This window comes from Myxocyprinus asiaticus, chromosome 33 (assembly GCF_019703515.2).
Source record: "Myxocyprinus asiaticus isolate MX2 ecotype Aquarium Trade chromosome 33, UBuf_Myxa_2, whole genome shotgun sequence".
Lineage (NCBI taxonomy): Eukaryota > Metazoa > Chordata > Actinopteri > Cypriniformes > Catostomidae > Myxocyprinus > Myxocyprinus asiaticus.
Window position 1 is genome coordinate 32,206,145 of NC_059376.1, and position 15,272 is coordinate 32,221,416.

General features: G+C 36.9%; 1 protein-coding gene across 3 annotated transcripts in view; it reads left to right on the forward strand.

Moving 5' to 3' along the window:
* The window catches only part of LOC127424282 (protein kinase C zeta type-like), a 147,326-nt gene that overhangs the window by 126,385 nt on the left and 5,669 nt on the right, over nucleotides 1-15,272 (forward strand). For all 3 annotated transcript variants that reach the window (XM_051669316.1, XM_051669318.1, XM_051669317.1), the window contains 2 exons: nucleotides 965-1,054; nucleotides 10,086-10,201. In XM_051669316.1, coding sequence (XP_051525276.1) covers nucleotides 965-1,054; nucleotides 10,086-10,201 — 206 coding nt within the window. The remainder of the gene's footprint in view (nucleotides 1-964; nucleotides 1,055-10,085; nucleotides 10,202-15,272) is intronic.

Sequence of the window (15,272 nt, forward strand, 5' to 3'; positions counted from 1 at the left end):
TGTGTGTTTGGATTGATTAAATCTTTGAATAATGAAGTGTCTTCCTTTAATCGTCAAAGACAAATTGCGTTTATCAAAGAGCTGGAGTTCCTCAAGCCCAATAACACGCTGTAATCAGTTATATCAGCCCTCTTAGCTGCTGCCTGATTCATTTGGATTAAACGAGTGTAGATCAGCACAGTGAGCCATTGACAGACTCCTGGATCCTCATCTAACGTCTTTGAGCGCAAGATAACAACAGTGAATGAAACAGTGACTGTATTATGGGAAGATTTCAAGAAAGCCTAAGCAATAAAGCCATTTTTACTTATAAACCTAGATTTCTTTATTCTTCTGTAAAATAACTTTTCAGACCCATACAATTTGGCCATTCTCTTCCCTTTAATGAAAGTAAATGAGAATTGGGGCTGAAAAGCTCCAAAATGACAAAAAAAAAAAAAAAAAAAGCACCATAAGAGTATAATTAAAGTGGTCCAAGCAACTTATATTCAAAGTCTTCTTAAGTCATATGATAGCTTTGTGTGAGGAACAGATTGAAATTTAAGTCTTTACTCACTGATCTTTTTTTTTTTTTTTTCATTGAGTCAGTAAGTTGAAATTGAGACCTGGATCAGTCCAATTCATGAAAGAATCATTTGGACCGGTTTTGTGAACTGGATTAACCAATTAATTAAAAAGATCCAACTCAAAAGAACAATTCACTTGCATTTTATGGGAACGAACTGGAAGGATATTCTTCAAAAATTCACTTTGTGTTTCAAGGAAGAAAAAAAGTCATACAGGTTTGACCGATATAAGGCTATTTTTCAGATTTTCTGGGTGAATTACTTTAATCCTTTAATACAGTTTGGATAAACCCAATTCTCCTGAAATACAGAGGATACACGAAATGAAGTAATATAAATATTTGTGAAGTTCTGGCTTTTGTTGGATGTGTTATTAATGGGGCATGTGTTCTGTTCAGGACCCGAAAGAGAGACTGGGGTGCCAAGTTCAGACCGGATTCACAGACATCAAGTCTCACACATTCTTCAGAAGCATAGACTGGGACCAGGTAAGCATCTGTCACTTGTTAGCTTTAGGTTTTATGGCAAGCTTTATTACTTTTTTATTGATGGAAGCAGACAGGAAATTATTTGGGTTGAGGGAGGACGGAGGGATGAGATCAGGACACGTTACAGACCCATGTCTCCCACAACATGTCTGAAGCACACACACTAATTACTAAGATATGGCTCTGACATTAGTTACTGTTTTTATTGCTGTTTACATTTGCTGAAAATTAGGGTGATTGAAATTTACTGATGATCTTGGAATGGCATGAATGCTTTTTTGATTTGTCTTTAAAATAAAAGCTGCCATTGAAGTGGTCCAAGATTAATCGTTATTATACAATTAACACAGCTGAGCAGCACCTGCCTGACCTGGTTTAAAATTATAAAAGTAGTGATCTAAATCAGCTTTATTGGACATTTCCCTGAAAAATAGTAGAAAGCTCTACCAAAGACTACAGTTGTCTTGATGATGTCTATTTAAACAAGGGTTACAGCACTTTCAGACTCTGGGAATTTATGAACTACACTTTGAGAATGCAGGATGTAGTGCGTGGCCATTGATAGATGGGTGTTTTTCTCCATAACAGCAGCAAAAATTAATGAGAATATCAAATAAGGTTCAGCCTTTGCTGAAACGCCACAAGATTGAAGGGGGGTTGTTAATTGGCCTCGTATTGCTGATGCACACAGTGCTGAAATATTAAAGTGAGTGAGAGAACATACAATATTCAGGAACTGCAGAAAACCATATGCATGTGTGTAATGGATGAGTTAGTATGTATAGGAGGAAGACTCTGGATTCACAACAGAGAGGCAGAGATAGACAGATAGACAGACAGTGAGTGAAAAAGAGAGAATGATGAAAATGAGGTAATGAGTAAAGTTAAAGGTGCTGGAAGGGATTTTTATTTTGGAATATACTGAAGATTCGCAAGAATTCAAAAAGAAGCACCGCCGGTTTCCATGGAATTCACACACTCGTCATTCCCTGTCCCTTACATGTTTGGTTCTTCTTGTGCATGTTATAAAAAAACAATATATTAAAAAAAAGTATTTGTAATCTTTAATCGAAATGCCATAACTTGCTCCACCTCTCAAACTAATTTCCATCCTACGTTATCAACTTCATTTATTTTTTACCCTTCCACTCTAATTACCTTTTATACACTAAAAAATATTTCAGCCTTTACTTTTAAGATTGACGATTTCAGTTTCATAACAAATTTCCATCCAATTGAATGGTGTAATCTTAAAAAAATAAAAAATTAATTATAATGAAACAACTTAATATGTATTAATTTTATTTAGCTAAAGATTACACAATACAATTTGATGGAATTTTTTTATGATATTAAAATGTATAAATCTTAAAATATTTTTTAGTGTATAGAAACCACTCTTCATGATTCAATCCATTTCCAGTGAATACAGTCAAGTCCCATTATTTTTATTTTTTTTTAGATCCTATGTTATTAAAAAATGTCACATTAAGTAAGTAAAATGTCATTTGAATGCAATTACATGTTGTTTAAATCCATTTTCCTGAATTACATATATTTTCCTCAGAATCAACGTCGAAAATGTGACAAAAAGCATGCAGATTCATTCTGGGTTGTAAGAACTACATAGCCTGAATATGAGCTACACTCCATCTCATTCTGTCTCACGATACCATCTCAAACTTCTCTCAGAGACAATGTATTTGTACATCTTCACATAACTGAATTCCTCAGCCAGTCAGTCAGCTGCGACCTGTTCTGTTTTATTAGCTGTAATTGCATTTGTGTTGGCTGGTCGTGCCCACTGTGTATTTTCTGATGTGCACTCGGGAGGTCGGCAATGTGGAAAGGAAATGACGTGCTCTAGAGTTCTGTCACTAACGTGCTATGCTTCAATTGCTGAGATTTTCTGCCACTTTGTTAGCTTAATGGATGAGTTTGAACACACAGATTCTTTCACATACACACTTAGCTGTTGTATTATACACAGAATCAACCCCAGAGCTTTGCTAATGAACAGGCTTGAGCTACACTTATTGTTAATTGCTCATGAATGAGTTAAGACATTGATTTGATGTTCAACTGAGAGCACATAGCTTGTCTAAACTATTACTGTGGTTGTACGAAGTGGTTTCAAGTGGATGCTTTCACTGATGTTCTTTTTTTAATACATTTTCTTTTTTCTGTGTGATATGTATTTCAGCTTGACCTTTTCAGATAAAGCTATAATTGCCGTTTCAGAAATGTTTCCTTTTGTGATTGATGAGTGAACATTCGTCTTTCACCTTTACCAGATGTTGAAGTTTCGTGAGCATACCAATACAGATGCAGTGGCCCAAAAATATGGATGGATTGGATACTTTTTGAAAACGTATTTGCATTAGATAACAGTTGCATCTGCAAACAAATGCTTCAAGACTTTTTCTCAGAACTAACTTCACTGTTCTGTACCATTTTGGCTATAATTTTATCCAACTTTTCCCAATGTAATTTTTAGTGGATTATGAAGTCAGTTCTTCTTAAGTTCAAACAGGTGTCCTAGCAGAATAACCACAGGTGTAGTTCATCGTATTAACTACCATATGTTTCACAACCAGACAGTGACTAAATACATGTTGTCTTCATTTCAAACAGTATATGTATTGTTTCTTTTTTCACTTAAAACCAAACAAACCTTTTTTTGTTAAATATTTTAATTTAACATTTACATTTTCAGTTTTCTCTTTTAAATAAACCCAACTTTATTGATATTTTGTTATCTACCCCAGGGATTTTAATACCCCTTTAGGGGTGCTTGGGGGTCAGCAGAAAAAAAAGTATAATTTTTTTTTAAAGAAACATAATAATAATAATAATTAAGTAAAAAAAAATAAATAAAAAAAAAACTGCATTATTACTGCTTCATTTAGCTTTTTAAAGACTACAAAAAAACTTTTATTAAATTGAAAATGTTTTTCTTCAGGTTTATGTACTGTAACATTTCTCTAATAGAGGGTAGAAAAGTAACGCTGTCAACTTAAATGCAAAGAAAATCATTTGACATTTCAAGAAATTACAGTGACAGTATAAAAGGCAATTTTTTAATAATGCAAATAAATGTAATCTTTATAATATCACACTTACTATTTTTCTCAAACAGTATAAATAGGGTTTTATACATAAACATATATAGCTACCTTTATATTTTAGACAAGGGGTTCCTAGTTAGAGGATCGTCATATTTGAGGGTCCTTGGCATCAAAAAGTATATATAAAAAAAAAAAAATTGTGGTTAAGAAGACCAGCATTGCTGGTCCATCAATTAGATCAGCACCAAACCAGCATAAACCAGCCTGGAAATTCATGCAATGGCATTCATAAATTTAAGTGTGACTTAAAAAGTGTCCAATTACTTTTTGAGGCCAAAGCTAAATGTTTATGGAAAGTGTTGTGACTAATCGTGACAATTTTATGGCAGAGAGCAAGACAACACAGAGAGAGGAAACAGAAAAAAAAGAGATTAGCAAAATGAGAAAAGCTTCACTTTTCCTTTAGGGACCACGAGCAAAGTTGACTTTGACAGTGTGAGGCAGATTGCAAAAGAGAGAGAGTGAGAACGGCTTGAATGGGGAGAGGGAGATGATTTTAGATGGTAAGAGACAAAGTGGGAGAGAGTGAGAAAAGCAGAGAGAGACGAATGAGAAGAGGGAGGTGGATTGAGACAGTGAGAGACAAATTGGAAGAGAGAGAGAGAGAGAGAGAGAGAGAGAAGAGGACTGAATAAGGAAGCAGGGGGTAGACTGAGTGAGTGGGAGAATCGTTGTGATGGTGTAAAAGCTTCTCTCCACTCTCTCTTCACACCGTCTGCAATGTGGGCCCTGAGGGAGACGCAACAGAACACACATTCTTTCTGCGTCACTCTCAGTGATGGCAGCATGTAAAGGCAGATTTAGCAGAGAGGTGGCACAGGAAGTCTACATCTGAGGCTAGTCCAGAGAACCAAAAGGTTTGGGTCATGTGCTCATAGACAATTGAGCAGGGAGAAGTTATGCCCTTTGGCATACCTAGCTAAATTTACTGGCTCCTTAGCAGGCAGTATACAAAGGTAGGAAGGCAACAAGGCACATCCAAATCCAATGCAATATTTGCATGTCTTCATAAGATTTTTTGGTTAAAAATGAACAAATTGCCATTATTGATTAAGTACATAAACAATCAGTTCAAAACAATGTCATTACCTTACCCCGATTCACTACAGTAAGCCTATATAAATTATTTGTATTTTGAGCTGTTGGGTTCGATTTGGCGTGAAATCACTGGCTTATGACGTACATTCTTGCTTCATTACGTCATATCCGCACGCACAGGAAAGAAGTACCGGCTGTCTCATGTTCCGGCTGGAGAAACTAACTACGCTGTTCAGCTCAGTTCAGTAACACTCACTCATTTCAGGACAGCATCGTTGCACTCTAGATGGATGTTTATCTGTTATCCATTTGGCGAAGTTGTTTACCTGCTATAATGCTTGGATATATTTTCTGGTAGGGTTGTTGAAGCTTATATTGCTTGTCATGCTTTTAGGAATTGAACATTACTCGTGTGTTAACCGATCGCGATGTATCTATGTTGTCCGGTGAAGTTACTGTGACATGTTTAATATGTATGACTTCTGAAATTGACTCCTTGTAATTGTTATATTGCATATTTAAACATATTATTTTTACGTTTAATAAAGTATATTTTATCCCCATCATTATTGAATCCTCGTTTTATGTTTTTAGTTTATGGTGTTATTGTGTGCATTGCATAGACATGCTATTGTAGTAACTGAGGCTGGACAATAGAGTATAAAAATAATAAAGCCTTGTAGTACAATTCAAACATTAATAGTAGATAAAACACTTGAATAATCATATTAAGATCTGCTGGTGGAGGCTGGGGAGAGTCCCCTGTTCTCTTTTTAAAAGAGTGTAGTGTCAGAAAAGCGATTTAAATGTAAAATTCATTCAAATATGGAAATAAGAGTGTTGTTTATCTTCATCAAAGCAAGTAATATTTCCGTTTCAAATGTTTAATTGTATAACATAATATCAACATGAAAATAGCATGTTATGACTCCGGGTCCAGTCATGATCACACACAGTCGATGTCCAGATAAGCTCAAATTGGGAGATTCATCTGCCAGAAGAGCAGTGCCAGAACACGACTGACGTAATGTATTCTTCCGCAAATTGCTTGCAATTTTAAATTGCAACCACAGATGTCGCTTGAGAGCACAAGGTTATGGAGTGCAGCTTTAATCTGAGGGATTTTTAAAGACAGCATAGATGTGTCTTTTGCTGCCTATGATATCCCACAATCCTGAAATCCTAAATTAATTTATAAATGTCCAATTTTTTGGCTCCATATCAAGAGCATGTGCACTACCGCAGCACCTTTGGCTTTGACAAGATATTTTTTCATTTATTCAATACATAAACATTACAGGTTGTGAAGTCAGTTTTACCCTTTACAATAGGCGGACAAAAATTGATCTGAGTTCAGTCTCAACAGTAAGAGGAAATTTTATGAACTCATGTCCTGTATAAATGATAGAGAAAAAAACAAATCACTAAAGACACAGGTTAACTAAAATTGTGTGAGAGCATGTTGACTGCTTCAACATGCTTTATGCCTTTATGTCGCTAGATAGTATCTCTGTGTGTAAATAACTCACAAAGGAATCCTAATTCTATAAGCAGAGAGTTGGTGAATGCTGAGGGTGCAGTTATGTCTTAATTGACTTGGTGTGTTTATGTGTGTCCTCTGAGATTTTATTATATGTACGCACACATTTGTATTGTCTATCCAAAAATAAAAAAGATTAAAAAAATCTGTATGGTTGTCTATGCAGTCTAATATAAAAGGTTCAAATGTATAGTTTATTTACAGTACATATATACATTTATGCATTTTGGCAGACACTTTTATCCAAAGCGACTTAAAGTGCAAATCATGCTGTACATTTTATCAGTATGTGTATTCACCAGGTAACGAACTAGTGACCTTGGTGTAGTTAGTGCTACAATCTACCATTTAAACTATAGGAAAGCTATTCAACATGTTTTTGATATTCTATATGTATAATTTATACTGGATAACTATGTAATATATTGATCTATAGATAGACAGACAGAAAGAAAACTCCACTGTCTTAAGAGCAGGGTTATTATAGTTTTGTAAAGGTTTTTTTTTTATTTGGTTATTTATTTTTATTGTTTTTTCATGTGTAGCCTTTATTTTGTTTTGTATTTTTGTATTTAATTTTAGGTCAAGATAGTTTTAATGGTGGATAAATCCTTTAAAAAAATTTTTTTTTTAATTTTTTTAGATCAGTTATATTTGATGAAATATTATGAAAATTAATATTTTAGTTTTATTTTATTATTTCATAAGTTTTTAGTTTTAGTTTTTGTTCTTTAAAGCATAGCCCCGCAAATCGTTCCATTTTCCTAATGATGCATACCACTCTGTATATACTCAAAGTTTAAGTTTATCAAATTCACAACAACACAAAATATTGCTGTCCTTGCGGACAATGGCATGTGCTATAAATGTGCCATTGCTGCTACACTGAGTAGTAAATTGTAACTACCTTCACTCTGGCATTTCAGGGGCATTTATCCAAGTCATGTTATCCATGACAAGTCAACACAGATCCAACGTGAAGAAAAGTGGCAGAAATAATCCAGTAGTTGGTGCAACCCCTACTCTCTTTAGTTTTCATTTGTATAATAGTGTACATTCATAGTTTTAGTGCAGTTATTGTTCTTTTGCAATCTCAAGTTTTAATTTAACAAAAAATATATATTTTTTACTTCTAGTTTTCATTTTCGTAATAGCTCCCACTAACCATATTAAGCTTGCTTAAGGTACATTGTGTCCCATTGCAATCAGTGCTGTTTGATCCCAGCAGATTATCTCAACATTTCAGCAAGTTTACTACCATTTCGTCACACATTCTGCATGGAGAGAAGATGATGCCGGACCCCGACAGAGAGACTGAGAGAGCGGCATGAAAGTGAGAACTAGAGAAAGAGATGTGTGGGAATAATCCCCTCCCACATGTCCACGTGAAAACTCTCTGTGCATCTGGATGGGTATGCGTGTGTAATTGGTTTTCTGCTACAGAGACGAGCGTTAGCATGTTCTGCCAGAAAGGCTGCAGCCAACTGAGTCACGCCTCACTCTCTGGAGTCAATGGTCCCGGGAATAAAAAAAACATGCATGCACGGCGGCTGGGCACCAATTAACATTTCTTTTTCCCTTGTGTGTCATCTTTAAATTCTCTGTTATGTCTCTCTTCGCTTTTGTTTTGCCATTACACTGCAATCCATAAGTATGCAAGACAAAGCATATTGCTCTTGGGGAAAAGTCAAGTGACGTAAATGTAAGAATGGCAGATGAGGATTTGCAAAGGAGAGGGAAAGGGGGATGTAAAAAGAGCAAATTGAGATGTCAAGCTCTCACAAACCTACAACCTTGAAAACCAGCCAGATGTACTTGGAAAATCATGTAAAAATCTAGTTGCTTTTTCTATCTGGCAAACCAACAAAAGAGACATGAAGGTAGTCATGAATTAACAATCTGATCAGAGAGAGAGTGAGAATATTGTGAAAGTAGAGAAGAGGGGCCATCTGTTCGAGTGGAGTGGAACACAGCAGGATCATGTCCTCAAAACAGAGAGAGAACGTTAGAGAAGCAAAAAGAGTCCACAACATGAAAACAAACCTTATCTGACCCATAGTGTTGACGACCACAGAATCTGTCCATTCTGATGAGTGCATAACATCACCTCAGCCCACAATAAATACCACTGTCCCTTTCTTTCATGTTTCATGAAAATTCTCTCCTTGCCCCTCGCCACTTTGTTTTGTCTTATTTGCTTTTATGAAAAACTCTCTGAGGCACTTCAGAACTCACACAGACTTAATTGTCCCTCACACAGGGGCATTTCACCCTCTTTTGGTACTTTTCAAAGTGTTTTTAATGGTGCATGCAATGGAATATTATTCATTACCGACCTTGAGAGAACATCATTTAAAAATCTTCTCTGTCCTGCATTTTTTTGCCTGTGTTTTTGTGGTTTTACACAGTTGTCGCAGTACAGCAACCATTTATGTTTTTGCTCTGTTCCAACACCTAGTGAGTTTCCTTCCTAGATAGCATTTTAAGGCATCATAGGTGCATTACTGATGCAAAAGCTGTTCTAAAAAGTAGGCGGCAACATTATGCCGCCCTCTAAGATACTTTCTTTTGACTACAGTCAAAGGCATTCACATGTATCCTTCGAGGAGAAGGCTATCCCAGAATGGAAAAATGAATCCAACATGATTCGAGAGAATTGTCGACAATAAATTGTTCATTCCTTTCAATTTCAAACAGTATTGATAAAAGTTCAAACTAATTGTAAATGGATTATTTTACCCAATATTTGTGTATATTTCTAAGCTTATTAGAGTATCACGTTGTTAGCTTAGCAACATGCTAACATCAATCTTTGGTGGGATCAGTTGTGAGTTGAGTTTCTATATGTAGAGCATTCCAAATCAGTCACTTACGAGGTTTTATTTCAGATGCAACCTTAGGGGCCGTTCAGACCAACAGATAGTTCAACAAACAGAACAGAAAGAAGGTGTCTCAAGATTGAAGTTCTTTTTAATATGATGTGGCATCTAAAAAATGCAGCGCTCATGCGTGAGATGCTGAAAAAACAGCAAGATATGCAGCAGTTAAAGATGTCTATCTAGCACGTTTACATAGAAAAACAATTGAAAAACAATGCAGATGAATTCAAAAACATGTTCTGTGTGAACGGACCCTTATAAGATATCTGCCTATGCAAGACAGTAGACAGCAAGGCAGCTCTGTAAAGTTTGGAAAGGAGCTATAATCACTTACTTTGTATAGCTTAATCAATATTAGGCAATTTCTCCTGATCAGGGGTATTGATATTGTGATGTTGGAGTGGACTGTGTACCAACTGATAATTTTTTCCACATTTCTCTTCCAGCTGGAACAAAAGCAGGTGACACCACCATTCAAACCTCAGATCACAGACGACTATGGTTTAGACAATTTCGACACACAGTTCACCAATGAACCGGTGCAGCTCACACCAGACGACGAGTAAGTATTGAAAAATATTGTGCTTATGCCAGTGCTTGCAAGGCAGCAAAAATAGGGTTGCACTTTATATTACAGTACGTGTACTTTCAGTATACCCAAGAAAGTACTGAGTAATATTGGGTAAGTACATGTACTGTACTTAATATGGGTTAAAGTTAGGGTTAGGTTTAGGGTTAGTACCTCATAATTACTATAGTTATATTTATTACATAGTACGTAAATGTAGAACAGTACTGTCAAATAAAGTGCTACCAAAAATAGTGTTAAAAGTTTTAGATAAGCTTAGTTTTTGGCTTTGGCTCAGAGTAAATGTTTCATCTGAATCGCTTTGCTGCATCTTGTTTTCTGTCGGCTGTGTATGAGAATTAACACACACAAAGGAGCGCATATGGTTAAATAATTACAAGAAGAAAAGACCAATCACAAATCAGTCTGCAAATACATGAAAGAAAGAAGACCAATTGGAATCCAATATTCAAATATTAAGATGAAGTTATCACTGTCCTTTAGGTTTTGAGTGCCGAACACTCTATCATGTCAGTGATTGAGTGATTTGCAAACTTTAATCTTAAATGACTTAAGAACTTATAAGAGTTAATATTTAAGTTTAATGGTTTGAAAAATCACTAATTAGAATTTTTTAGGTATATGTACAGTGCTGCCTTGGAAGCACTATAAATATGTTAGTTTTTTGTACGTGATATTTTTAAAAGGATAATTAATCTGCGACAAAGGAATCATTTCACCTATATTCCAAAGGCCTGTTTGGTCGCTAAAACCATTAATGTGATTGAACTGGTGTTTGGTCATATCTGATTTGAAGATTTCAGTTATGAAAAGTACAAATTGCCATCTCCTTACATACTGTAACATCTTCCAAATGTCTAATGGAAATAAAAGTAAGTCGTCACTTCTGCGGAATCCATCTTAAGAGTGATTATGTAATAATTTAACAACTTCAAAGTTACATGACTGCACTACCAGAAGTTTTAAGCATTTAATAACGGGGGTTTCCACTCAAACTCGATTCTGGTGGTCAGGATGGTGAGGGTTTATGTCTAAGATTCCCCTTCAGAAGTGAAATGGTTTCGCCATCTGGAGGCTATTGTCAAGAGGTGATGATGTCATATGGAAACATCCCCTCCAGGGTTTCTGATTGCTTTACAGTATGAGGTGTGCCGAAAAGGGCCACATTGAAAGGAAGGACAAAGAACAGCTCTTAAATGGCTAAAACCTGATGCCGAGAGGCTTTGAAAACCACAGAATTAGATGGAAACTGGCTTTAATCAGTGTGAACTAGGGGGTCTTGAAAGCGTTTGAAGTCTTTTCTTCAGTTCCTCATTCATAAACCCGGTCCTTTTTGAATACCTAGAAGGTGATTAAAACAAGTGCTAAAAATAAGAGAAAGGCAAGTCAACTCTGTGCATAAAATGTTAAATTATTTGATGGCTAATGGAAGGCAGAGGACTTGGATTAGAGATTGGAGGTTAATACATGGCATGCCTGAATACATTAGGGTCAGTTGTTGTGGCCTCACCCCATTTCTTTCAAGAGATTCTTCAGACATTCCAGTCATTCTGCGGGGGTAACGATCAAGCCAGGCTTTGAGATGTATTGTTCTGTAGAGGTGTATTTCTCTGGAGAGGAACTCTGGTCTTTACAATGACTTTTGTATTTGGCCAAATTAGTTATTCTGATTTGATCCATAGAGACAGGCGGTACTCAAGCTACTAAAGCAGATTCCTGTTTTCAATTTACATTAAATGCAACTTTGAAAATGCAGCTCAGAAAGAGAGGGAAGGAAAAAGAGGGCGGCATCTTTGAATAATGACGTGATTTGGGACTGTGAATTATATTTATCCCTTTATCGCAATAATTCAAAGGCCATGGGCAGACCCAGATGCGATCTGCAGACTTTTGTTTTTTTGCATTTTCTGTGCTGAGATTTAGGGAGACATGTTACTATGTTTTTAATGGAGCTGAGAGTAATATACTCTACTATACTCATGCAGGTAGCTGAAAGTATAATCAAATTATACAAAATATTTAATCAACAAACATGCAAGGGGTGGGGATGTGTAGAACTTGAATGACGGGGGCGTTTCAATTCTGTGGAAATCTTGTTGAAGACGACCCTTGTTTCACAGTGAACACAAACTGTTGAATACACAATCAGTTCGGTCTAGAAGCCGATTGAATTTGTTGGTAAAACTGTCACTCATAATTAGCGGAAAGCAAGTGGGCCGCAGTCTGATGAACTGACAGACAGTAATCTATAGAGCCATAGCAGGTTCTTAGTTCAATACGAGATTTTCCAACCCCGCTTCAAAGGAACGCAGCAGCCAGACACTTCAAAAGCAGAGCGAGCTCTGGAAAAGCCTGACGTCCCACACGATGGTTGGGGGGAGTAATGGAAGCCTTTTTTGTTTGACGGATCTGGCAGATGAAAAAAGAGGGGGGTTTGGGGGTGAAATCCTTCCTTGTAAGAGATTTAGTGTTTTGAATTAAAGTAAAATGCATCCAGAGTGGGCTGTGTTTCGGAGCACAGCAGAAAAGGATGAACTGGATCCACTGTGGCTAGAGACACGATTGCTTTTTACACTGCTCACACAAAGGGCTTAGAAAGGAAAATTGTGTGTCCAGTGGATGTCAGTTATTATGATGGGGCTTTTTTTTTTTTTGAAGATCTGAATATTAGTAGTCTGGTCTTATAAAAAAAAGATGTCAATGAAATCTTAGGCCTTACATATCATATTCTTTCATTACAGTCTTCAGTTTAATTCTTTCTTTCTTCTCATAAGAGCTAAAACTTCCCAAGCTTAAGGTTTCCACTCTAACTTCCACACTTTTTAGTTGAAAACTCCATTTTCCATTTCCCAATGTCACTGTTTTCCAAAGTATGTGGTACTAGAGAGCATTTTCAAAATTCTCCGTTTTCATTGGAGGACAACACGTTCCAGTGTGGATAAGAGGTGTAAACTTAGCAAAATCAATATGTTTCTAAACAAAAATGTATTATTGTGAACGTGGCTTAGGTCTCATGGTAAGAAATGACAAGTTGTAGTTCAAGTTGGGATTCTCAAATAACATTGGTGACTAAACAGATAAAATAGGATTCTAGAGTTTGGATGTTTCTGTAATACAGCCCTGGAAGGGATACTACTCTCTTAGGCCACGTCCACACTAATCCATTTTCTCCCCAATGTGGCATGCCCAATGCTCTCTTATACCTCGTAGTGGCGGGTGGCAGAGGTCTAATCTCAGTTGCCTCTGCTTCTGAGACAGTCAGCCCCCACATCTTATCATGTGGCTTGCTTGAGCACGTTACAAAGAAGACTTAGCATGTGTGAAGGCTCATGCTATTCACTGTCGCATCCATGCACAACTCACCACGTGCCCCAACGAGAGAAAGAACCACCATATAGCAACCACAAGGAAGGTAACCCACGTGACTCTACCCACCCTAGCAACTGGGCCAATTGATTGCTTAGGAAGCCTGGCTCAAGTCATTTACCATACCCTGGATTTTAACTCGAGACTCCAGGGGTGGTAGTCAGAGTCTTTGCTCGCTGATCTACCCAGGCCCCCTCGTTTGAAAACTCTGTTGTCAGTTTCCTAAAATAATCATATGCAGTAAAGTATGCAGTTCCAAAGTATGCAGTTACGGTGAGCATTTTTACAAGTCTATGTGGAAGTTTTTATGGAGGAAAACGCTGTGAATGAGCAGTGTAAACAGCAGAATCAATGCATTCTCAAAGAAAACTTATTAGTGTGGACGTGGCTTAAGATGTTCTGTACCAAAATTGCAGTTTTGCTCCTACCAATAAAATTGTATTAATTAAAAAGCATTTTAGATTGAAGTAGCACCTCCATCCACTAAATGCATACTTTACTCCTCCATATTTCACATCACAACAAGATTAAAAATATTTCCTTAGTATAATAATGTATTTATTTGGTATAATTTTTCAGTTTCTATTGTTACTAAGTTAAATGCTGCCTTAAAGTCATATTGGAATGATCATTTTTTTTTATTATAATTTTTTTATTATTATTATTTTCTCACTTTTTTCTCCCCAATTTGGAATGCCCAATTCCCAATGCACTCTAAGTCCTCATGGTGGCATAGTGACTCGCCTCAATCCGGGTGGCGGAGGACGAATCTCAGTTGCCTCCGCATCTTATCGCGTGGCGGTTTGAGCGCGTTACCGCGGAGACATAGCGTGTGTGGAGGCTTCACACCATCCACCGCGGCACCCACGCACAACTCACCACGCGCCCCACAGAGAGCGAACCACATTATAGCGACCACGAGGAGGTTACCCCATGTGACTCTACCCTCCCTAGCAACCAGGCCAATTTGGTTGCTTAGGAGACCTGATTGGAGTCACTCAGCACACCCTGGATTTTAACTCACAAACTCCAGGGGTGGTAGTCAGCTTCTTTACTCGCTGAGCTACCCAGGCCCCAGAATGATCATATTTATATTGTGCCCACATATGAACGGCACCACAGTGAATTCGGGTGTGCTAATTAAATGTTTAAACTAATGCAAAAAAAGCTTCCTGTGTTAATCAGAATATGAAAAAGAAAAAAGGAATTGCCCAACATATGCATTTTCTTCCAAGTAAAATCACTTGAATGCACATCATGTCATGATAACAATTTCCTCGTAAGGAAAAACACGTAAAGGAACATTCGATGAGGATATGAAGGCAGCATAATGCAGCTTTGCTTTTCTTTTTCATTCTTTCATTCTTTTCATTCTTTCTTTCTGTCTTTCTTTTTTCTTTCTTTCTTATCCATCCTCTTTGAAATTAGCTGCATCTGGTAATTCTTTTCTGAAACAACATTTGCACAGTGAAGAGTCTTGTTTATTTTGGTCAGTGCCAAAAATGTCCCTCTTTCTCTGTTTCTTCCTCTGTGGCATTACACATTCCCCCCTGCACTCCCTTTGAAACACGAGCCTGATATTACGGCATGGAGGTGTCATTCATGTTATTTTAGTTTTCTCTCTCGCTGGATGCATTTCGGCCCCCCACACACACACAGTCAAGTGGCACTCTTGGGA